Below are 23,277 nucleotides of genomic sequence, written 5' to 3' on the forward strand. Positions count from 1 at the left end.
CCAGTATTTCTACTTGCAAATCATCATCTGCACATCTATCACTTGTGTTAATTTGATAAATTGTAATTACTTCGCTACTATGGCCTATTTATTGCCTTACCTCCTTACTCCATTTGCACACACTGTATATATATTTTTCTATTGTGTTATTGACTGTACTTTTGTTTATCCTATGTGTAACTCTGTGTTGTTTTTTGTCGCACTGCTTTGCTTTATCTTGGCCAGGTCGCAGTTGTAAATGAGAACTGGTTCTCAACTGGCCTACCTGGGTTAAATAAAGGTAAAATAAAAAAATTGGATGACTCATTCATATTCCATTCAATGTAACATTGATAGGTTTAGGCTACTACATGATACTCAAATGTTCCCTATGTCCATCATGAGGTTGATATAACCTAGCCTATGAATAAAAGTTTATAACAGGTCGAGAGACAAATTGGAGTAATCAAGGTAACAGACAGTGACACATTCAATACCAGCCTTGCACACTGATCTAGGGTGTAACCATTAGTCCAAACAGTTTCTATTGGACAAATTCAGGTAGGTTTAACCCCGTTTCGTTCCATTTGCTTCTGTTTAAGAAACGTTGGTAACACTTGACACCCAGTGTCACAACACGTTGACATGGTCATAACCATATCATAATATGTCATAACAGCTGACATAACCTGTCATAATATGGTCATAACACTGTCATAACCCATATATTTACACCTGTTTGACATATATTGGGTTATTTAATGGGTGGTTATGACACCTACATTAGTGTCAAAACCCACACTTATTAAATTATTTATTTCCCTGGCAAGAAGTTTCCTTTCGTTTGAAAGTTTGTTTCTTAATTCCTTTGTTGTTGTTGTAATGAATTCTTAACAGTTATGTTTTTTTGAACATGCATTATGACCATCCTGTGTCATTTTACTTGGACTAAGAAAATGCACTTTATAACACCATCATAATCATATAAGCCAGATAGGCCTATCACTTACATGCCCTTATGTCAGTCATCAGTCAAAAAGAGGGTGTCTTGTCCTGCTCCTGAAATCTGCTCATGCGTGCGTCCCAGTAATCAGCAACAGAGTATTGTGGTAAGTGCATGTATGACATCAATATGTGCGCAGTTACAATGATAATTTAATATGTTACATTTCTGAAAATACTGTTGCATACTGTTACATACAATACACACTGTTGACAAGTAGGCTATGGTGTAATGTTATGTTTTGCCTTGTGTGGTAGGTTGCGTGTTATGACATTATGTCAGCTGTTATGACATATTATGACATGGTTATGACCATGTCATAACGTGTTATGACGCTGGGTGTCAAGTAAAGTGTTGCCAGCATTTTTTCAACAGAATCAACGATATGAGTACACCCCTGATCACCCGCACAGTTCACTTTCATTGCAGCCACATACAAACAGCATCATCACTTTGCTTGTTGTATAATTCCTTCTCTCATCTAAGTGCTCTCCTCCTCTCACCTTTTCCCATCGCTTGTGGACTTCAGTGGGGAGTAGTGATTGAGTGCCTAGTTCTGGAGGAAGGAGAGATTATTGGGATGGAAACCCCTATGACCTCTCTCTCTCTGAGCTGACTGACCAAAACAGATGGTATTATACTGACCCCTACTGGACACTGGGGCAATATTCAGGTTGAGTTTGGAACATATCAACATATGCTCACTTTGAAAAAATACAAATTTCTGACACAAAACAGGTGAGGTAAAAATCATTCATTAGACCAGATAAAGAAAATAATCTGCTATCTCCTCATCAGATTACAAAAATAATATATGGATTGGTGGGAGTAGAGAAATGCATCTATATATTTACATGATACACAAGTAGTGGGGCACATAGTCTCTTTAAAAATAACTCTTGCATAGAAAGTTCAGGATCAGCAAACCAAGAGACAAGCCACCAGGGGGGAGAATCATACATGCAAAAGCCCTGGGCTCTATTCTTGCCCTGGCATGGTCACACAGTTCAAAAAGCTCCATGTGTGTATTGGGTTTAGCCAGCCAAACACCTGTCCAGCTGAGTCTCAGACAATTTCAGATGTAGATCTCATGGCCCAGCTCAGGGGCATACACCTGGTCCTGCTTGGGGAAGTCTAAGGCAGGGACACCTTTGACCTTCATCTTCCAGACCCCCTTCCTCTGTCTGTCCTGGTCATTCCTGGTCCTATAGCATCCCTCCCCCTGCTGATTCAGTTGGTGGTTCTGGACCCTGAAGTACTCCTCCAACTGGGTGTCTGTGTGGAGCCTGAAGGCCCCACGCTCCCTGAGTGAATTAATGAATAAATTAATTAATAGATGGATAGGAAGAAATCAAGAAATACTTAAAAATTAGTTTGGCAACATAAAGGCATACCATCATAGAGATCTTATAATGTATTTGTTCTATGTGTAATTCTATGCATATCATACCTGAATGGGTCTAGAGGGTTGTACTGGCTAATGGTCTTATTGGGCATCTCAAAGTCCACGTGGCGTCCTGGCCGCTTGCTGCTCACCTTCATGAACATGCGCTGCGGGGCCTGGACATTCGACTGGGCAGTGGTAGTGAATGCCCCCACCTTACGCACCGCCAGACCCGCTATACCACAGGAGGTCTGGGGCCTCTTCTTCTCTGGCTCGGGGCATGGCGTGCGCTGGGTGGAAGCTGCGTGGCTGGTGTGAGGCCGCATCACAGCTGGGGAGGGACTGCTGGAACAGACTTCACGGCTGTCGAGGGATTGCCTCAGTTTGAGATCCAGAGTGCGGGTCATAAGGGGGACGTAGGTCTTGTTCATGCCATGTTGCAAGACCTGGTGGCTGGGTCCTGCTGGGGCCTTCTGTGACTGACTCTGGGGGCTCTGTTTTGGGGTTGTAGGTGGGAATGGTGAGGCGTGGGGCTCTGGATCCACCCCCTGGACAGGTGGAGGGGAGCCCCATGCATCTCGTATCTGGGCGTTGAGTTTCATGTTGGCCCCGGCTTGGTCGCTTCCCTGCGGCTGGTGGGTGGAGTTGACCTTGAGGAGGACATGCTGAGGGGTGACGGGCCGATGGGGCCCCCTCTTCTTCACTCGGTCTTTCACTGCTTTCTCGCTGCGCGTCAGCACCCACTTAGTCATCACAGACAGCTCCCTGGCTGTGAGAGGGTGCATATACGGTTGATTACAAGGAACAATAGTAAACATGCACTTTGTTATACAGCCATAAGGACTATAGTCTGTCTCGATTCTGTCTCTCAATTACGTTCAACTTCTATTGCATTCCATTCTATCTCACCTGAGCCAGTGGTTTCGCTCCTGGGCGTGTGACTGGCCCTGCTTTGGGAGTCCTGGCTGTGTCCGCTGACTGGTCTTCCAGGAGAGATGGCCGAGGGGGGCTTGGTGATGAACTCTGGCTGCAGGTCAATGTAGGCCCGGCTCCTACGGTGGCCCTGAAGCTCACTCCACGTGGCCGGCCTCATAGACTCCTGCTGCGCAGCTTTGGAGAGCAGCGAGACCACAGAAATATAATTAGTAGAACGAGGAAAAAGGGTCTCAGATCATGGCAATTTGACTGCATCCTCATGGAAATTATATTTCTATGTCAGAGACCTTGATAAAGTATAGTCACAGCAGGATGATATTAGCCTAGCCTGGTGGTTCAGTCTGTTTGTGCTTTATCCCATGCTCTATGTTCTGTAGACCACTATTATATGGTTGTTATGCCATACATACATGTAACAATCAATGAATACAGAGGTGTCTGCAAACTATTTCAGAGCAATATTCAGGGTTTTGTCTGGACATAGATGAGAGACAGGAGATAAATCATGAGGGTAGAGGAAGGTGTCTGGAAAGACATGGGGTTAATAAAAGCGAGCGATAATGGAGCGATATTCAGGTTGAATTTAAGGCTAGCAGTAGGCTAATCGGCTACCAGACCCAAAGACACTCACCCTGTGCTCGGCGCATGCTGGGGGCTGACAGAGAGCGTGTGTGATGGGACAGCTCGGGCCTCTCCGGCTTCTTGCCCTCACGGTCGTAGATCTTACGATTGGACGAGCCCACCTGTGTCATGCGCTCAGCCCGCACGTTGGAGTAGGGGTACTTGTCTTTATTGAGCATGCTTTTAAGAGTACCCCTGAACTCGTTAAAGAACTCCCTCTCGGCCAGCACGGAGTAATCCCAGCGCACCCTGGTGAACTGGTAGATCAGAACACTGGTCCCCGTGTTCACCACCATACTGGGAGGGAGAGACGGAGGGTGGAAAAGAAAGAGAGGGAGAATAACAAAGTTATGACTATAACTACTGTTCCCCGAAGGAGGGAAATGAGAGGTACAACATACTATGGGGAGTTGCACTCCCGCGACTTCGGTTGAAGGATCTCAAATCACGCCTGACAAGGCCAATGTAATCCGCGCCTCGCTGGAAGCCCCACCTTCCAAAGGTGATAAGTGTGAAACTTGGATTCATTCCTTCAATTTAACACAGCTTTTCACCGAGCCCAGGAACGGGTGGCGTGTTTCCAAACAGATTTTGGACCTCATTTCCCTCCTTCAGGGAACAGTAGTTATAGTCATAACGTTCCCTTTCAGTCAGTCAACTTCGGTACAACACACTGTGGGGAAATAGAATCACGCCCCATGACGACTCCAACAGATAATAAATGAAACGGCCCATGGCAGACCACTCAGACATGCCCCCACAAGATGTGGCACACTGTGAGCAGTGACATCCAAGCGATAAAACCTCACAAAAGTCTGTGGTGATGCCCAACTCGCCGCAGCACAAATATCTCATATAGTCAACCCTTTTAACAACAGCCAAAACGCTGGCAGGGCCCTGGTGGAGTGCGCACGTACACCGCTAGGTAACCCTTGCTGCTATTTGCAAGGGAGCCTCCACAATCCAGCTGGATAAAGAGTACCTTGCCACGAACTGGATTAGCAAAACAGACAAAAAGCTGGTCACATAACCGAACATTCCTGGTCCGTAAAATGTATGTGCATAACGCTAGCATAGCACATAGAGCATGTAACCTCTGTTGCTCTTCAGAACCAAAAGGAGGAGGCAAAAAGGAAAATGTCTCAAAAGCTAAGGACCTATAGGACATAGCCATGAGGTTCAGGGCAAAGGCCTCATTTGGACGCAACGTCACCTTAGAGTCGTCTTGGGCGAACTGAGTACAGAAACGATGTACGAATAACGCGTGAAGGAACCTTTAGCTGAGGCCAAAGCCTCGGGCAAGGTTATACAGGAGAGGATCTTCAGATCCACAGACTCCAGTGGTTCAAAAGGAGGCCACACACAGAGCATCCCAACCCAAATCCCAAGTCGGCGGAATAGGTTGAGAAACCGGCCTGAGATGGCGCCCATCCTTTAAGAACCCTCCAGGACACAAGCCCTGCTGTGGCGCCATTCATTTCCACATGACACGCTCAAATAGACGCCATGTACACTTTCAAAGTGGAGAATGAATGACCCTGCTCTGAAAAGGAACAATTCCTTTATTTTGGGACCAAAGTAGAGGTCTGTGCAGGACAGATTTCTTCCTCCCGCATCTTTTCATACTGCACCCGCTGGCTTTCTGTCTGACTACCAAGCACACATACAGCCCTCCCGTGGAAAAAAGGAGCCCTTGCGGACGAATAGTAGCATGTTCGGAGGTAAACCTCTAGCCGCGAGATTGGACATCTGAGGGGCCAAGTCCACAGACCCCATATTTCTGTCCGAGGGTGCCAAACCTGCCTGTGCGCCTGGAATAGTTGATCCCTGCACAGCGAGAGTTGCCACGGGACCCTGCCCAATAGGCGGCCGATTTCCGCGAACCATGGTTGCTTGGACTACGAGTAGCACAAAATTAAACTACAAGCCCTCCAGGAGCACCCTCCCCAACGCTCGGCTTCCTCATCGAGAAAAACTGACGACAATGCGCGTTTCGTAAATATCTACGTTGGCCCTGCCGAAAACCACCCAGGGGTGTAGCCTCCATTCCTGAGAGAGGGTGATATCTGGATAAAAGATCTGGACCCAAGCTAGAGGCAATCGAGGACATGCATCCCCAAAGGGAGAGTATGTGTGCACTGCTCCCCAGCAATAGGGAGCGATCCAAAGTTAGGAGGGAGAGAGACAGAGTCTCTTCGGGATCGTTGATGCACTGACATATTGCACCAACATATTGTCGGCTCTGACCAGCACAAGCTGGCCCGACAAAAGCAGGGAGAAGCGCCAGATAGACTGTTAGGACTTCCAGGTAATTGATATGCAGTGCACTCAGCACCAGGGTCCATACCCCCCGAATAGAGTTGCCTTCGTACAGCTTACCCCACACTCAGCCCATGGGAGACCCCTGACAATAGCAGAGGGTCCCAGCACTGGGCCATGGCCCATGGGCATGACAGGGACACCTGAAGCAACCGGCTTAGGCTGCAAGATGCATCCAGGTGAGTGGCTAGCACACAGCGCTGGAAGGGCCCCATCAACAACAGCCCCACGGGAACAACTTCCATCACATAAGCCATCATCCCCAGTAGGCGTAGGCACTGGCAAAAACGCACTGTGTGCCTCAGATGAAATATGGCTAAGCAGAGTTGGAATCTGGACACCCTCCGTGGGGATAGAAAAGTGCAATAAGCTAATTAGTCTAGCTCGAGACCCAGAAACGGAATGTGCTGAGATGGGGTCAGACAGCTCTTTTTCAGGTTTCTTATGAAGCCTAGAGACTGAATACAGGAAAGTAGCATGGATGTGTATAACACTGCTTGCCCCCTCGACTCCGCTGCCACCAGCCAATTGACTGTAATAGCCAGCAGCTCATGAGCATTCAGAGTTTGTAGACTCTGAGGTGCTTTTTGAGGGCACGTACTGTAGGTCTAAAATGGGAGGTAAAGTCCCATTCCTTTTCCGAACCAGGAAGTACTGGCTGTACCAGCCAACCTGGATCTTCGACATAGGAACCACTCAGATTGCCTGCTTCTAGAGACGGGAGGATATCTCCTCCCTCAAAACGGGCGTTGAGGCCTCGGTAACAGTTGACGTGATGCCACTGCAGAAGCGTGGGGGACGCACAACAAATTGTAGCCAGTACCCTGACATCACTTTTCGCTTGATCCAGGGCAACACTGCGCATGCACGCCATTGGTCGGAGCAGACAGTGAGCCTCCTGTGAAGTGCCATCTGAAGGGGCGGAACACCACATTGTGGACTGGGAGAGATTGATTATTTTTCCATTTCCATCACTCTTGACAACCGTGTGTCTGAACGTGGAGAAGGGACACTTTCCATCAAACTCTCATGTGCGAGAAACAAAACATTTGATATGCATGAACACTGTGAAACTTGGGGTTGAAAAAACTGTGTGTATGTGCCAAGGTTTGCCTAAAGCCCGGTCCACCCTGGGTACAAGGGGTCGTGTCCAACCCTGCTTGTTCCCTCGACTCTGCTACCAACCACCAATCGCCTACAGGGCCCATAACCTGCATCACTAGACACCTCATAGGGACTAATGAGCTACAGGCAGGAATCAGCAATGTTCCCGGGGCCACCCATATGTGACCCGGGAGCACGCATGACGGTAAGTCGCTTTGGATAAAAGCGTCTGCAAAATGACATACAGTGCATTCGGAAAGTATTCAGAGACCTTTACTTTTCCCACATTTTATTACTTTAAGGCCTTACTCTGAAATTGATTAAATTGTTGTTTTATCCATCAGTCTACACACCATACCCCATAATGACAAAGCAAAAACAGGCATTAGAATTTTTTGCAAATGTATAAAAAATGTATAAACTGAAATATCACATTTACATAAGTATTCCGACACTTTACTCAGTACTTTGTTGAAGCACCTTTGGCAGCGATTACAGCCTTGAGTCTTCTTGGGTATGACACTACAAGCTTGGCACACCTGTATTTGGGGAGTTTCTCCCATTCTTCTCTGCAGATCCTCTCAAACTCTGTCAGGTTGGATGGGGAGCGTCGCTGCACAGTTATTTTCAGGTCTCCAGAGATTTTTGATTGGGTTCAAGTCTGGGTTCTGGCTGGGCCACTCAAGGACATTCAGAAACCACTCCTGCGTTGTCTTGGCTGTGTGCTTAGGGTCGTTGTCCTGTTGGAAGGTGAACCTTCGCCCCAGTCTGAAATCCTAAGTGCTCTGGAGCAGGTTTTCATCAAGGATCTCGCTGTACTTTGTTCCGTTTATCTTTTCCTCAATTCTGACTAGTCTCCCAGTCCCTCCCGCTGAAAAACATCCCCACAGCATGATGCTGCCACCACCATCCTTCACCTTAGGGATGGTGCCAGGTTTCCTCCAGAGGTGACGCTTGGCATTCAGCCAAATAGTTCAATCTTGGGTTCATCAGACCAGAGAATCTTGTTTCTCATGGTCTGAGAGTCCTTTAGCTGCCTTTTGGCAAATTCCAAGCGGGCTGTCATGTGCCGTTTACTGAGGACTGGCTTCCGTCTGGCAACTCTACCATACAGGCCTGATTGGTGGAGTGCTGCAGAGATGATTGTCCTTCCTCCACAGAGGAACTCTGGAGCTCTGTCAGAGTGACCATCGGGTTCTTGGTCACCTCCCTGACCAAGGCCCTTCTCCCCTGATTTTTCAGTTTGGCCGTGCAGCCAGCTCTAGGAAGAGTCTTGGTGGTTCCAAACTTCTTCCATTAAGAATGATGGAGGCCATTGTGTTCTTGGGGACCTTCAATGCTGCAGAAATGTTTTGGTACCCTTCCCCAGATCTGTGCCTCGACACAATCCTGTTTCGGAGCTCTACGTACAATTCCTTCTACCTCATGGCTTGGTTTTTGCTCTGACATGCACTGTCAACTGTGAGACCTAATATACACAAGTGTGTGCCTTTCCAAATCAATTTACCACAGGTGGACTCCAATCAAGTTGTAGAAACATCTAAAGGATTATCAATGGAAACAGAATGCACCTGAGCTCAATTTTGAGTCGCATAGCAAAGGGTCTGAATCCTTATGTAAATAAGGTATCTGTTTTTAAATGTTCATACATTTGAAAAATATTCTACAAATCAGTTTTTGCTTGTCCTTATGGGTTATTGTGTGTAGATTGATGAGGAAAATAAATAATTTAATACATTTTAGAATAAGGCTGTAACGTAACAAAATGTGGAAAAAAGGAAGGGGTCTGAATACTTTCTGATTGCACTGTATATTATTATATTATATATTATGAGCCACCTATGGGGAGGGGTGCCCCTTGTGGACAGAAAGGTAATTGCCCAACTTATTTCTCCCATCCTGGTAAGATTGATATGCCCCCTGAATACCATGAACAGAATGGAATGTGGGGTACCAATGGGGCATGTGGGGTACCAATGGGGCAAACATGGACAAGCTTCCAATACATGAGACTGAATAGCCTGCATTAAGCCCGGACCCTTATGGGCACAGAGGGCTCTGGAAATGGCTGATGTAGCACCCCGTTTACCATAACAAAACGTGGGGGCACTGCCATCACAGTAATGTTTTTGCAGAGTGGCGCACTGGTTGCTCAGACCTGTGCTAAGGCCCCTCATTCCAGGGTTACCCGAGCCAGTGATTTGGGGGCTGCTTCCTAATTGAAGGAGCACGCAAGCCCCGCTTTCTACACTCCTTCCATCTTGAAATTAGGAATTGGGTTGCCTAATCCCGGGGGAACACTAGTAAGCTTCATTCACTGGAAGTGAAAAAAAATTGTAACCAACGTTAGCCAGGATGTTCTTTAGTCTAAGCTAGGCTAGCTGGCATCTTTGACCGCAGCACCATCCATTTTGAATAACCAAACGACTTAACGCTACGTATACTAAACAACAGAGCTATCCAAGCAACTCCATCGGATGCAGGAATAGCTAGTATTAGCTAGCTCTCCTCGATGAGTTAGCTAACCTGGCTAGCACGCTATGCAGCGCTTGTTAGCTAGCATGGTCTCAAAAGTCTATGTAGGACTGGATCACCGAGGTGGGACCGGACCCTTCATTGACAAGTCTGGGAAGAAAGGGCAAGCAGTGCTTGACCGAGGCAGACACAGGCGGTGGCGGGGTACCCACCGAAACTGGCCACCCTCTCTCTTCGAGTAGCCTCCCATAACTGGTGACAGAGCATACTGGAGTCAGGTTGAGAGCGGGCAGCGAACGACACACACCCAGGCAGACAAAACATTTGCTCTGACCAAAGAGCCAATCCATCTCCGCATCCCACAACTCGGACAGCCGAGGTACGGGCACTCGGGAGAGGAAGTCACTATCAGAAACACCAAGCCCCCTTAAGAATGCTACACGATTGTTAAGAGTACCTGCTCGTGGACTAGTAGGGGAACAGTGCCAGCTATCCCCTAGTCCTTCACACAAACTGATTTGAGCAAGGGCATGCCAGAGCATGCACCGAGCCGAGACATACAAGACAACAATCGTGAGTATCTATTTATTTATTTGGGCATGGTCGCGAACACTAACCCGGCTTAGCCTTCGTCGTCTAGGTTGCATTTTTTGCCATCTTATTAATTGGTATAGCCAGGCCAAGCAATCCGTCAGGCGTGATTTTACATCCTTCAACCGAAGTCTCAAGAGTGTGACTCCCCATAGTATGTTGTACCGAAGTTGACTGATTTAAATGGAACCAGGAGGGGCAGAGAAGAGAGGGAGATGTCTTAAAGACATACGCTTCTGGGTAAAATCATGGTTGTCAAAGTAAAAATTAAATGAATGATTACTCACTTGTTGATTTAAGTGAAATTAATGATCACTAACTTGTTGTTGTGTGGGTGCAGGGACAGTACAGTACTTACTTGTTGTTGTGTGTGTGCAGGGACTGGATAGGGCTGTGTTGACCCCCAGCCTTGATGACTCTCAGGCAGTCCCCTGTCAGGAAGTTGAAGATGCGGATCTTCCCGTCCTCACAGCCGGTAATGACACGCAGGAAGAGGTAGATCAGCGCCAGGACCTCCCTAGAGGATGACAAACATACACACACACTCACAGCATTTAACGAACATCAAGATAAACCAGTCAAAAACAGTACCAAAAACAAAAGTACTTGTTCTTTTTTGTATGACATTTTTTTACGCTCACTTTGGATGGCGATAGGTCATCAGGTTCTTCTTTATGTCACAGTTGGTGCTCCAGGCCATGACCTGTCCATCAGAACCACCTGACAGGATGTGCCACTGGTCGAAGAACAGACACTTTACAGAGCTCTGGTGGGCATCGATTACCTGGAAGACAAGACAGGGACTTTGGTGAGGACAGTGTCAATTTCACTCAAAAAACATTTAAATCGAAACCTATTGAAATGGGAGACCCAATTCCATGTGCCCTTGTTTGAGTTTACTGTACATCTTTTCTTCTGACCACTAGATAAGACTCCTGAAAATATAGATATGGATGCCTTTTGTGTAAAAAGGTCAATGAAGACATAGACCTGACAGAGTACAGACCATCTTACCTTGAGGAGTGAGGCGGTCTCCATACCCCACATTTTGACCAGCCCTTTGTCACAGCTGCTCATCACTAGAGCCTTGTCTATCTTCACACACAGGATGGGGTGGTGGTGCCTAAACTTCAGCTTCTCATAGCAATGCCCTGTCTGCAGGTTCCACACTGCCGTGGAGGTGAAAGCACACAAAGATACTAACACACAAAACAAGGTTGGTACATTTTCAAGCAAACTGCCTGACATGCTGACTACACCAGCCACCAACTATATTAATTAGGGGTCGAAACACACATCAAATATTCATAGACATTTAGCTAGCTAGCTGTTGCTTGTAGTTTGTCATGGGACATGAACATTGGGTTGTTATTTTACCTGACATACATATAGTCTTCTTTTTATCTGGTTCTTTGTAGAATTTTGACACGGAGTCATACAAAATCGTGTGTTTTTCTACTCCAACGATTAATCCACAGATAAAAAGGGAAACCTAGCTAGTTTTTAGTTAGTTATCTTTAGTTATCATTCCTCGTTTGTCTTTCAAGCATCCACGTGGGTTTGTATCTTCCTGATATCCAATCAGGAGGGAACTTGCAGCATGTGGAGCGCCTCACATATAACCAACTTCTATTTTAGTGCCTGGCTATGCAGATGCTCGTTCACACATATTGAATGGTGTGGGTGAAATTATTAAATAACATGTATGTGTAAACGCTCACACGCAACGTGGCCGGTGAGGTTTACGTGTGACACTTACTTACCTTTGACTTTGCAATCATTGGCCCCTGAGACTAGACAATTCCCATGCAGGTCCAGGCAGTTGATGGTACCCAAGTGGCCACGGAAGAGCATAAGGCATACGCCTGTTTTCAGATTCCAACACCTATAGTGAATGTACAGTATATATCAAACCAGTCATTCATAAAGACTCAATAAGTATCATCACCTAAATTAGCAAGGTCAACTACAATTTACAGTAAATCACAAGTTTAGCATTAAAAACACAGTCATTCTTCATCACAGTCATTGCTGTGTTTTCAAACCAAATTCAAAAACCCATAGAATTGAGTAAAACGGGTCCAAACTACCCATGATGGTCTCATTGACTAGAGATGCCCATTCTAGTAATTCTATTTCTATTTCTTTACCCTCCTCCTACCTGATGCTGAGGTCGTAGCTGGCGCTAATGACCAGTCCTCTCTCCTCACAGAGCAGCAGGGCCCTGATGGAGCCGGCATGGCCCTGGATCACCGGGGACACCTCCTTCAGTGTCAGCACGTCCAGCAGACGCACCACGCGGTCCTTGGACCCCACGGCCACCAGCTGACCTCCACTGTAGTGCACCACCCTGGAGGGGTCTTCCCTGTTGACCACAACAAAGATACATCAGTTACGTCTCAAATGGCCCCAATGCACTACTTTTTCATACGGCTCTGGTCAAAAGTAGTTCACTATATAGGGAATAGGGTGTCATTTCAGACGCACTCCCAGACTTTGAAATATAGGCCTTGTTACTGTATTATTTGCATGCAGCAGGTGCTATAATGTTACAAAGACACTGTGGTTACCGTAACCGACCTGTCCAGCAGCACCAGAACGTTGTACACTCCACAGTAGACATTCCGCTCTTCCATCTGTATGGCTCGGGTTCTAACGCCAGCATAGATGGCCTCAAAGCCCCTCTCCTGTAGGACAGACAACCACAGATAGCCAGTACAAACGTCAGAGGATCATATCCTAGTCATCAGAATATAGAATAGAATCGTCATCTGCTTTTCGCAAGCCCCAAGAGACACACACACACACATACGATGAAAGCAGCATCCCCTAGAGCAGTTTTGTCATTTGGGATAAGTGGTGACGTTGATTGATATGATAATAAGGTAGATAGTGATGTGTTTACCTGTCTGATTTTGGAGAAGATTTCTCCGTGGTGCATGTGCTTCTCATCCTCCCTGATGGGCACTAGGACCTTGCGGACTTTGGCATATGTAGAGCTGACACCTGTAGTGTTGCTCTGAGAGGGGGAAAAAAGTCACACAGGTTTATATTAACATGTACTTAGCATGCCATGATGATAATGGACAACCTGTCATCTGTGTGATCTCTAGATTATCTTGAGCTACTTTTAAAATCAATTAATCAATATATTTGCTAAGTGGCATAAAAAATCTAAATCCAAGCACTTGTGTGGGTTTGCAAGCTAAAAAGCCTTTAAAGAGCAATGAATCCCTTTGAAATTGGCCTTTGTGGCATCGATATGAGTCAGAAACAGTTATTCTAGTGTCAAAATGTACTACAAAGTGTGAATAGGATAATCTTGGTCATAAAGTCAGTCTGGTCTAAAACGGAGTTTGGAACATCCGTGTGTCACAACGGGTAAATGTAGGTTGGGTTTTGATTTGATGATGTCCATTTACCTACTAAAATGGGGTGAGCAGCTACAGTGATTGCTCTCTATCCAATATCATAGACAGTGAGGCAGACCTGCCCAGCACAAAACAACACGTTGCGCATTTAAAAATATATATATATATACACTGCACTAAATACCTTAGATGTAATATTACACAACTTAAACATCCTTGCCAAAAATGTCAAAATTAATTTAATATTTATTCAGTTATCTTCGATTTTTTATGAAATAGGCTTATGCATGGCATCTACAGTGTGTGACGGGGACAAACATTAACCAAATGCAGAATTGGTCAGAAAACACACCTCCAAGACTGAAATCTTGGTTTCCTAATGAGAAACAGAAAAACACAAGTGCCAATTGGCATGTTCAGTCACTCTTTAATGTGTGGGCTAGATCATTATTGAAATACACCAACACGTTTCATCAAGGTGAAGCCGTTAGCTGAAACGTGTTGGTGTATTTTAATAATGAACTAGCCCACCCATGAAAAGCTTTTTAACTTGCAAACCCACACAAGTGCCTTGACTTTGATTTTTTTATGCCACTTGGCAAAGATATTGAGTGTTTGATTGATTTTAAAAGTGGCTCAAGATACTCTGGGGATTATAACGACGCACACATTAAATCTAAATCAGGTGGTTACAAAATTTGGCACTATGTAGGGAATAGAGTGCCATTTGGGATTTATTGAGATGACTGCATAGTGGTCACTAGTTAGCACAGCCATAAAGTCCTAAAATCTGATTGGAAACCTAATCATAACCTTAATCACACTGCTAACCTTACTAAACCTTACCTTAAATGCAGACCAAAAAGCACCCAAAAAACACACCTTTTTTTACAATATAGACAATTTTGACTTTGCAGCTGTCCCATCTAGCGGAAACCGATCAGTTCTGCCTTAAGAGCAAGACTCACTTAGCACTTATTTGTAGTTATTCTTTTTCCATTCGCTTTTTTAGTACTATTCCCCTTCAAGAGCAGCTCCTGCTACTTATTTTTCTTCAATAATCAATATCTTTATTGTCCTGAAAAAAATCTATGTGTCATTGGTGGATTTAGAGTGTGGTATTTTAATAGTTACCATACAGTACCTGCATCAACATAGCTTGTTTCTCCACCATCTTCTTGGCATTAAGGTCCTCCTGAGTGTCTTCCGTCAGGTATCGCCAGTGTTGGGAGACATCCCTGCAGCTGTTCAGAGAGGTCTTGTCTAGAAGACCTGAAACAAACAGCTTCTGCACTTAAATATTTGAGGGTATGGTGACAGGCAGCCATCCCTCAAAGGTTACAGCAGTCCATACTGTAGATCTAATCGATATGTGGTCCATTGAAGGACGACTACTTGTGATAATTCATAACAGAATGAGAGAATTCGGATTGAAATACTATTCCGTCTGCACCAAGGGAACCTAGGTGATGTCACAAGGCGTTTTGTGTTTAAAAGCATGGAATGAGAAAATTATTCAGAGATAGTGGTTCAAATATTGAACAGTTGTTAAAAAGGTAAATGTCTTTTGTTTAAAAAATAGAAAACTATTATGGTATTTTAAATTATTCATTTTTTTAATATAAGAATTGGACCATCATTATGCAAACACAGATATCTTTCAAATGTAAATGAAGGCTTCATAACAACATTTTAACAACACCTCCAAGAGAATTGTTGTACCGATTGCTAAGCAAAGGTTTGTTGTTCTTCCGTCTCATCAATATCCAGGGAGAACAGCTCAAGGTATGAAGCAGGAGAGGCATAGAGCTTTAAAAGGGTAGCCTTGCTGTCACGTTCCTGACCTTATTTCCTTTGTTCAGTATTGTTTAGTTGGTCAGGACGTGAGCTGGGTGGATTCTATGTTATGTGTTTCTATGTTGGGTTCATTGTCAACTAGCCTAATATGGTTCTCAATCAGGGGCAGGTGTTTTACGTTTCCTCTGATTGAGAACCATATTAAGGTAGGCTGTTCTCACTGTTTGTTTGTGGGTGATTGTTGCCGTGTCTGTGTTTGTTCGCCACACGGTACTGTTTCGTTTCGTTTGGTTTGGTTTGTTCCTGTTCGTGCGTTCATGTTTTATGTTCTCAAGTTCAGGTCTGTTCACGTCGTTTTTGTATTTTGTCAGTGTTCTGTTTAGTTGGATAAATCATTAAAATTCAACATCATGAACATTCACCACGCTGCGCCTTGGTCCTCCTCTCTTCCACATATCGACGAGCGTTACACTTGCAAAACAAAGTCATCACCATGGCATAGCTATTTAGCCCTGATATGTTTCTCTATGGGGCTGATTCAAGGAAATGTCAACAGGTACTTCAATCTAGACAAAAGAAGACAGTGCAGAGTATACCGCTGTCCCTGAACAGAGCCAGATAAACACTGTGCATATCAGGTGGCATAAGGGGTCAGCGAAGTGCACAAGCACAGGTTCACATCTGCACACACTGAATCTGCAATATGATCCATATAAACTAGCAGCTAGGGAAGGTATGGAGTAATATTAAGGTAGTCTCAAGGTATTGCTCACCTGAGGTAGAGTACCTCATGATAAGCTGTAGACCACACTATCTACCAAGAGAGTTTTCATCTACATTTTTCGGAGCCGTCTATTTACCACCACAAACCGACGCTGGCACTAAGACCGCACTCTACGAGCTGTATAAGGCCATAAGCAAACAAAAAAATGCTCATCCAGAAGTGGCGCGCCTAGTGGTCGGGGACTTTAATGCAGGCAAACTTAAATCTGTTTTACCTCATGTCACATGTGCAACCAGAGGAAAAAAACTCTAGACCACCTTTACTCCATACACAGAAAAAAGCTCTCCCTCGCCCTCCATTTGGCAAGTCTGACCATAATTCTATCTTCCTGATTCCTGCTTACAAGCAAAAACTAAAATAGGAATTACCTATGACTCGCTCAATACGGAAGTGGTACGATGACGCGGATGCTACACTACAGGACTGTTTTGCTAGCACAGACTGGAAAATGTTCCGGTTATTCATCCAATGGCATTGAGGAGTATAGCACCTCAGTCAAAAAGCACCGGCTTCATCAAAAAGTGCATCGACGACGTCCCTCCCACAGTGACTGTACGTACATATTCCAACCAGAAGCCATGGATTACAGGCAACATCCGCACCGAGCTAAAGGCTAGAGCTACCACTTTCAAGGAGCAGGACACTAATCCGGACGCTTATTAGAAATCCCGCTATGCCCTCAGACAAACCATCAAACAGGCAAAGCGTCAATATTGAGATTGAAACCTACAACACCGGCTCTGACACTTGTTGGATGTTGTTTTATTATATTCTTTATTTAACCTTTATTTAACTAGGCAAGGCTTACAAACTATTACGGACTACAAAGGGAAACACAGCCGCGAGCTGTCCAGTGACACAAGCCTACCAGATGAGCTAAATGCCTTTTATGCTCGCTTCGAGGCAAGCAACACTGAAGCATGCATGAAGCTGTTCCGGACGACTGTGTGATCATGCTTTCCGTAGCCAATGTGAGCAAGACCTTTAAACAGGTCAACATTCACAAGGCCGCGGGGCAAGACGGATTACCAGGTCGTGTACTCAGAGCATGTGCGGACCAACTGGCAAGTGTCTTCACTGACATTTTCAACCTCTCCCCGACCGAGTCTGTAATACCTACATGTTTCAAGCAGACCACCATATTCCCTTTGCCCAAGAAAGCTAAGGTAACCAGCCTAAATGACTAACGTAGCACTCATCTTGGTAGCCATGAAGTGCTTTGAAAGGCTGGTCATGGCTCACATCAACACCATCATCCCAGAAACCCTAGACCCACGCCAATACGCATGCCGCCCCAACAGATGACGCAATCTCAATCGCACTCCACACTGCCCTTTCCCACCTGGACAAAAGTAACACCTATGTGAGAATGCTGTTCATTGACTACAACTCAGCGTTCAACACCATAGTGCCCACAAAGTTCATAACTAAACACCATCATTAAGTTTTCTGACGACACAACGGTGGTAGGCCTGATCACCAACAACGATGAGACAGCCTATAGGGAGGAGGTCAGAGACCTGGCAGTGCGGTGCCAGGACAACAACCTTGCCCTCAATGTGAGCAAGACAAAGGAGCTGATTGTGCTACACAGGAAAAGGAGGGCTGAACACATACCCATTCACATCGATGGGGCTGTAGTGGAGCGGGTTGAGAGTTTCAAGTTCCTTGGTGTCCACATCACCAACAAACTATCATGGTCCAAACACACCAAGACAGTCGTGAAGAGGGCACGACAATGCCTTTTTCCCTTCAGGAGACTGAAAAGATTTGGCATGGGTCTCCAGATCCTCAAAAAGTTCTACAGCTGCACCATCGAGAGCATCCTGAGCGGTTACATTCCCGCCTGGTATGGTAACTGCTTGGCATCCGACCGTAAGGTACTACAGAGGGTAATGCGTATGACCCAGTACATCACTGGGGCCAAGCTTCCTGCCATCCAGGACCTATATACTAGGCGTGTCAGAAGAAAATTGCCAAAGACTCCAGTCACCCAAGTCATAGACTGTTCTCTCCGCTCCCGCACGGCAAGCGGTACCAGAGCGCAAAGTCTAGGTCCAAAAGGCTTCTTGACAGCTTCTACCCCCAAGCCATAAGACTGCTGTGCAATTAATAAAATGGCCACCCGGACTATTTGAACCCACCCCCCTTTGTTTTTACAATACTGCTACTACCTGTTTATTATATATGCACAGTCACATGTGACAAATACAATTTGATTTGATTCGATAATAGCTGCTGAGACCAGTATTCTTCATGTAGAATACTGGAGAGGGGGATATGCAGTGATGTAGTAGTAAAATAAACAGGTGGGTTAACTGATCACCGGTCACGGTGAAAAAGTTATGCTCCCTATACTTTCAATGCATTTTTTTTCAATGGATGTTTAGTTGCATTTACCCTCCGCTACACATCTGAGGATAGATATTCTCATGTAACACCACAGAGTCCTTTGAATGATAGCTTAGACATGTTTTGGAGGGGTAGAGGGTGGGGGGGTGCATGGTGGCTCACCTAAAATCCTCTTGGCAAGATGAACAGGGAGACCCCGGATGAAGTTTCTGTATCGGCAGACCCCAGACAGAGAGGTGGAGGACCGAGGGACCACCATCAGAGCAGGGTCGTCTGAACAGGTGGAGTCTGTGTCACTATCCTCCTTCACCACCCCCATACACACACTGCCAAAGCCCTGCAGGCCTTCAGAGGTAGGGCTGGCACCCACCACCGCCCATGGAGCTACATGGAGTTGGCAGCTCTTGGCTGAAAATAAAGAAACACAGTGAGGTAGAAATTCATATTGGACTGGAAATGGGGAACTTTGAAGAGTGCACAAACATTTGACCAACCAAAATGTCAATGATCATTGTAGTCTACTTTGATTAAAATAATAATAATGTATTGGGTGCTTATATTTGTCCTATTAATCAAACATGACATTTTTATCATAACCATTCAGTAACACAGGTACCCCCACTGCAGGAGCGGACTGGGACAAGAATTTGGCCCTGGCATTTTATCCACACCAGCCCCCATCACTGCGCACACCGCCAGCTCACCATTTTGTTTGCCTCCCAGTCTCAGCATCTTTTCTGCTGTCACTCTGTGCTTCTTCTTGTTCTCTGTCTGTCTGCTTATTAACCCTTATACGTTCTACACCTACCCTAAGTGTTAATTACTATTACAGGGCTCCTAACCTCATCCCCAGGCTATTGCACACTGAGCATATACAGTAAGTCTGGGATATCAATGATTCAAAGTAGGCCTTAGTGGGAGTGAATTCTATGGGAGTGACCTACGGACTAATGTATTTGTCATCATTTCATTTTAGTGAATCACATGACTGCATGTGATTCACTAACATCACAACATTTCCCCTTGGTGTCACTGGGTAAATTCAATCAAATCAATCAATTGAATTTACCACAGGTGGACTCCAATCAAGTTGTGGAAACATCTCAAGGATGATCAATGGAAACAGGATGCACCTGAGCTCAATTTCAAGTCTCATAGGAAAAGGGTCTGAATAAGGTATTTCTGTTTTTTATTTTTAATACATTTGCAAAACTTTCTAAAAACCTTTGATTCCCTTTGTCATTATAGGGTATTGTGTGTAGATTAATGAGGGATAAAAAATAATGTAATACATTTTAAAATCAGGCTGTAATTTAACAAAATGTGGAAAAGGGGAAGGGGTCTGAATACTTTCCGAATGCACTGTATATATAAAAAAGTGTGTACATTTCAACCAGCCCACCCAACTAAAAAATGGTCCAGCCCATCTGGCATATGCCAGAATTGCCAAATGGCCAATCCAACCCTGCCCCACTGCCCTTACAGGTTGACCATAGATAAGCCTACAGTTACTGACATTCATTCCTGATGGCAACAAAACACAAAAACATTTCTAACAGCAACACTCACAGAGCTCTGGATCATGGCATGTCTCCTGGCCTCCATCGATGGTGTCGATGTCAGTTTCATGGTGCATGTTGACAGGGTCATAGAAAGAGCTGGCACAGATGAGGAGGTCCAGGTCTGGATGACCCTCCTGAGAGTTGAAAGAGTAGGTGGATTCTGGGATAGAGGAGGTGTCATCCTCATGATCCTCATCCTCCAGTACTGAAAAGAGAAGTTAGATTATTATGGGTTAAAAATACATCCAGTTTTTCAAATTAGCCTACAATTCATAAAGATAACTTTCACACTTCTGCATGGAATATCATTTCACGTGTGGTCATTATATAGGCAACAAAGGTGCTTAAATGAAAATTTACTTAGTGGAGGACGTCAGTAAGTTGTCATAAAACTAATTCAAATCAAATGTTATTTGTCACATGCGCCGAATACAACGGTATAGACTTTACCATGAAACGCTTGCTTACGGCCCTTCCCAACGATGCTGAGTTTAAAAACAATATATATCATAAAAAGAAAGATAGTAAGACAAGAAATAAAAGTTATTATATTATAATCCAGGGGTTAGTAGTATAAAGAAAAAATCCATCCAAAACCACTCATTCCTATCATTTACAGTGTTGCATAACACTAATATGTGACAAGGTTGGTAGCAACATGTGACTATCGTTGTGGAATTTTGTTGCAGCTCAAGTTTACTACAACACCCACAATGCAATTCTCTCTATGGACTGGCTACCTGCATAGTACCTACTAGCAAGCGTAGCTACATACACAATAATACCAAAGTTAATATCGGCATGTGAAGTTGCTAGTTAGTGTAGTGCGATTTTACAGCTATCAATTTAGGAGTCTACAATATCCCCATGTTCAACCTGCAGATCTGTGCGTCAGAGAGGAGTATGATATTCGCAATGGCACCATGAAATGCACCCTGGACTGAAGAGGCAGACAAACTGGAGAAACGTTAGACCCTCTGTTAAATTACACATTTCTCGAGGTAGCAATATCGCAAAAATGGCTCATTCGAGAGAAGTCAACCTCGCATTATGACATCGGCCATTATTGAAATCTGACATGTATGAAATAAGTTTTTGCGATCTAAAAGTCGTATTCCTATTAACTTCCAGTGTAGTGAGTGGTTTTATCGCATTGCTACGTCATACCGGCCGAATTTCTGCATACTTGAACAACAATAGCTCACATACACATGAAAACATGAAATTACCCAGGGAATTGATAGAACATCGGTCAGAGATGCACAAACGCATTCAACATGGGTGAATCTTTACTTTAAGTACCTGTACCGTTAAGTTGGAGGAAGGCCCGTTTTGCTCTAACTATAAGCACACTTGTCAAGTTTCCAAGCATGTGAAGAAGCCCTGTATCGCAGAGGGAAAGGATTCCTAAAAGATAGTTGGATTTTGTCCAGTGGTGGCTGCGACTGAACCAGTCCCAAGTGTCAACCATCTCCATCCCAAGAAGTTTGGTGTCAAACGCTCGGTCCTGGCTCCAAGTGGTCATATCTTCTGAAACACTTGACTTCTGTCGTGACCTGGTATAGGTGAAATCTTTCCCAAATGTCACTTGCAGTACTCTTTGGATGGTTTCGAGAATCTCGACACTTTGGCACCGCACGAGAATGCCAGTAAGGAATCTCCTTTTGGACGAGTCCCCTGCGCGCGACATCCACTGGGTCGAATCGCGGAGCTTGGAAGTGAAGATGCAAGATTGGCAATTTCCACAGATGTTGAAATCTGCATCTTCCTTCTTGCAACAAAGCCTGTCCACTGTGTCGACTCTATATCCACACTGTTCTTTTGATCCAAAGCGTTTCATTGCGTTGGTTTATTAAGCGTAGTTTAATTCCAAATCTTAAAAAAGTTTCCGACTGGCTGCACTGCAACCTGGTTGGAAATTCTTATCGCTGTTGCTTGGTGGTTGCCATGCGACTAGCCCAAGGGTTGCTTGTCAACTTTTTTTTGGTTGCCTGGAAACCCGAGGTTGAATTGTATTGAATTCAACGTCGGGCAGAAATGAGCGTTTGAAACAGGAAAGTTTCCTATCACAACCTTTACAAGCCAGAATGTTGAATAAATTTATATTTTAACGTACAATACCGGTTGTCTGTGCGGTTGGTTCTTTTGGCGGTAGGAATGTGAGACAATATAGGAAAGTATAATCACATCAACCTTTCAAAACACTGGTAGTGCTTTCAGATTTCGATCATTAAAGCATGATCAGAACCATGTAAACTGCACAAGCTCGCCAAGTATGCATGTGTTTTGTGCATGTATTATTATTTGTATCTTGTGCTCATGCTTCAGGTGATGGAAATTGACATAATTATACTTTCCTGTGGATATATTGTCTCATATTCCTACCGCCAAATTGACCAACCGCATGGACAACCGGTAAAGTACGTTAAAATGTAATTTTATTCAACATTCTGGCTTGTAGGGGTCATGAGAAGAAACTTTCCAGATTCAAAATGCAATTCCTGCCCGATGTAGAATTCAATGCAATTCAGCGTCTGTTTTCCAGGCAAGCCCAAAGGCTTGTGTATACATTTGTGACAAGTGTATATATATTTTTAAATGCAGACAATTTTTCTGATGATGACTAACCAAGTAAACTCATCGCAGTTGTTACTTTGTGTAATCGTGCATTTAATGCACCATAGAACACAGCACTGCATTTTTGTGTCAAGATAGCAAAATCAGTGCGCCGCCCGGGAATCGAACCCGGGTCGAAAGAATGGGAATCTTCCATGATACCACTACACCAGCGGCGCTGCTGAATATTGTTGTAGTCTGCGATTATATGAAGATCTCCTTCATCATGTAAAGTGGTTTATGAGATTATGTTACTGTATAGAAACACTAAAGCGTATGAATAATACTCTGGTCATCAAAGCATAATCAATCATTGCAAAAAGTCACATTTTAGAGGCAAGCCATCAGTGTGAAAGGTTTGCACTTCCGGGTCATGTAAAGGG

General features: G+C 44.7%; 1 protein-coding gene and 1 non-coding gene across 2 annotated transcripts; both read right to left on the reverse strand.

Annotated features, from left to right (window-relative positions):
- Positions 1 to 1,808: 1,808 nt before the first annotated feature.
- On the reverse strand, positions 1,809 to 21,803 carry fbxw10 (F-box and WD repeat domain containing 10). Its single transcript, XM_038974629.1, has 15 exons — positions 21,632 to 21,803; positions 20,286 to 20,483; positions 18,879 to 19,124; positions 14,928 to 15,055; positions 13,318 to 13,431; positions 12,993 to 13,099; positions 12,574 to 12,777; positions 12,176 to 12,297; positions 11,427 to 11,581; positions 11,054 to 11,196; positions 10,771 to 10,929; positions 3,934 to 4,220; positions 3,276 to 3,476; positions 2,433 to 3,135; positions 1,809 to 2,286 (listed from the first exon to the last, which is right to left on the reverse strand). Exons 1-15 carry the CDS (start codon positions 21,801 to 21,803, stop codon positions 2,058 to 2,060), a joined length of 3,168 nt encoding a protein of 1,055 aa, XP_038830557.1. The 3' UTR covers positions 1,809 to 2,057.
- Positions 21,804 to 23,002: 1,199 nt separating this feature from the next.
- On the reverse strand, positions 23,003 to 23,073 carry trnag-ccc. The gene has a single exon. It is a non-coding gene; the product is annotated as a tRNA-Gly (tRNA).
- Positions 23,074 to 23,277: the final 204 nt, after the last annotated feature.

This window comes from Salvelinus namaycush, chromosome 35 (assembly GCF_016432855.1).
Source record: "Salvelinus namaycush isolate Seneca chromosome 35, SaNama_1.0, whole genome shotgun sequence".
Classification (NCBI taxonomy): domain Eukaryota; kingdom Metazoa; phylum Chordata; class Actinopteri; order Salmoniformes; family Salmonidae; genus Salvelinus; species Salvelinus namaycush.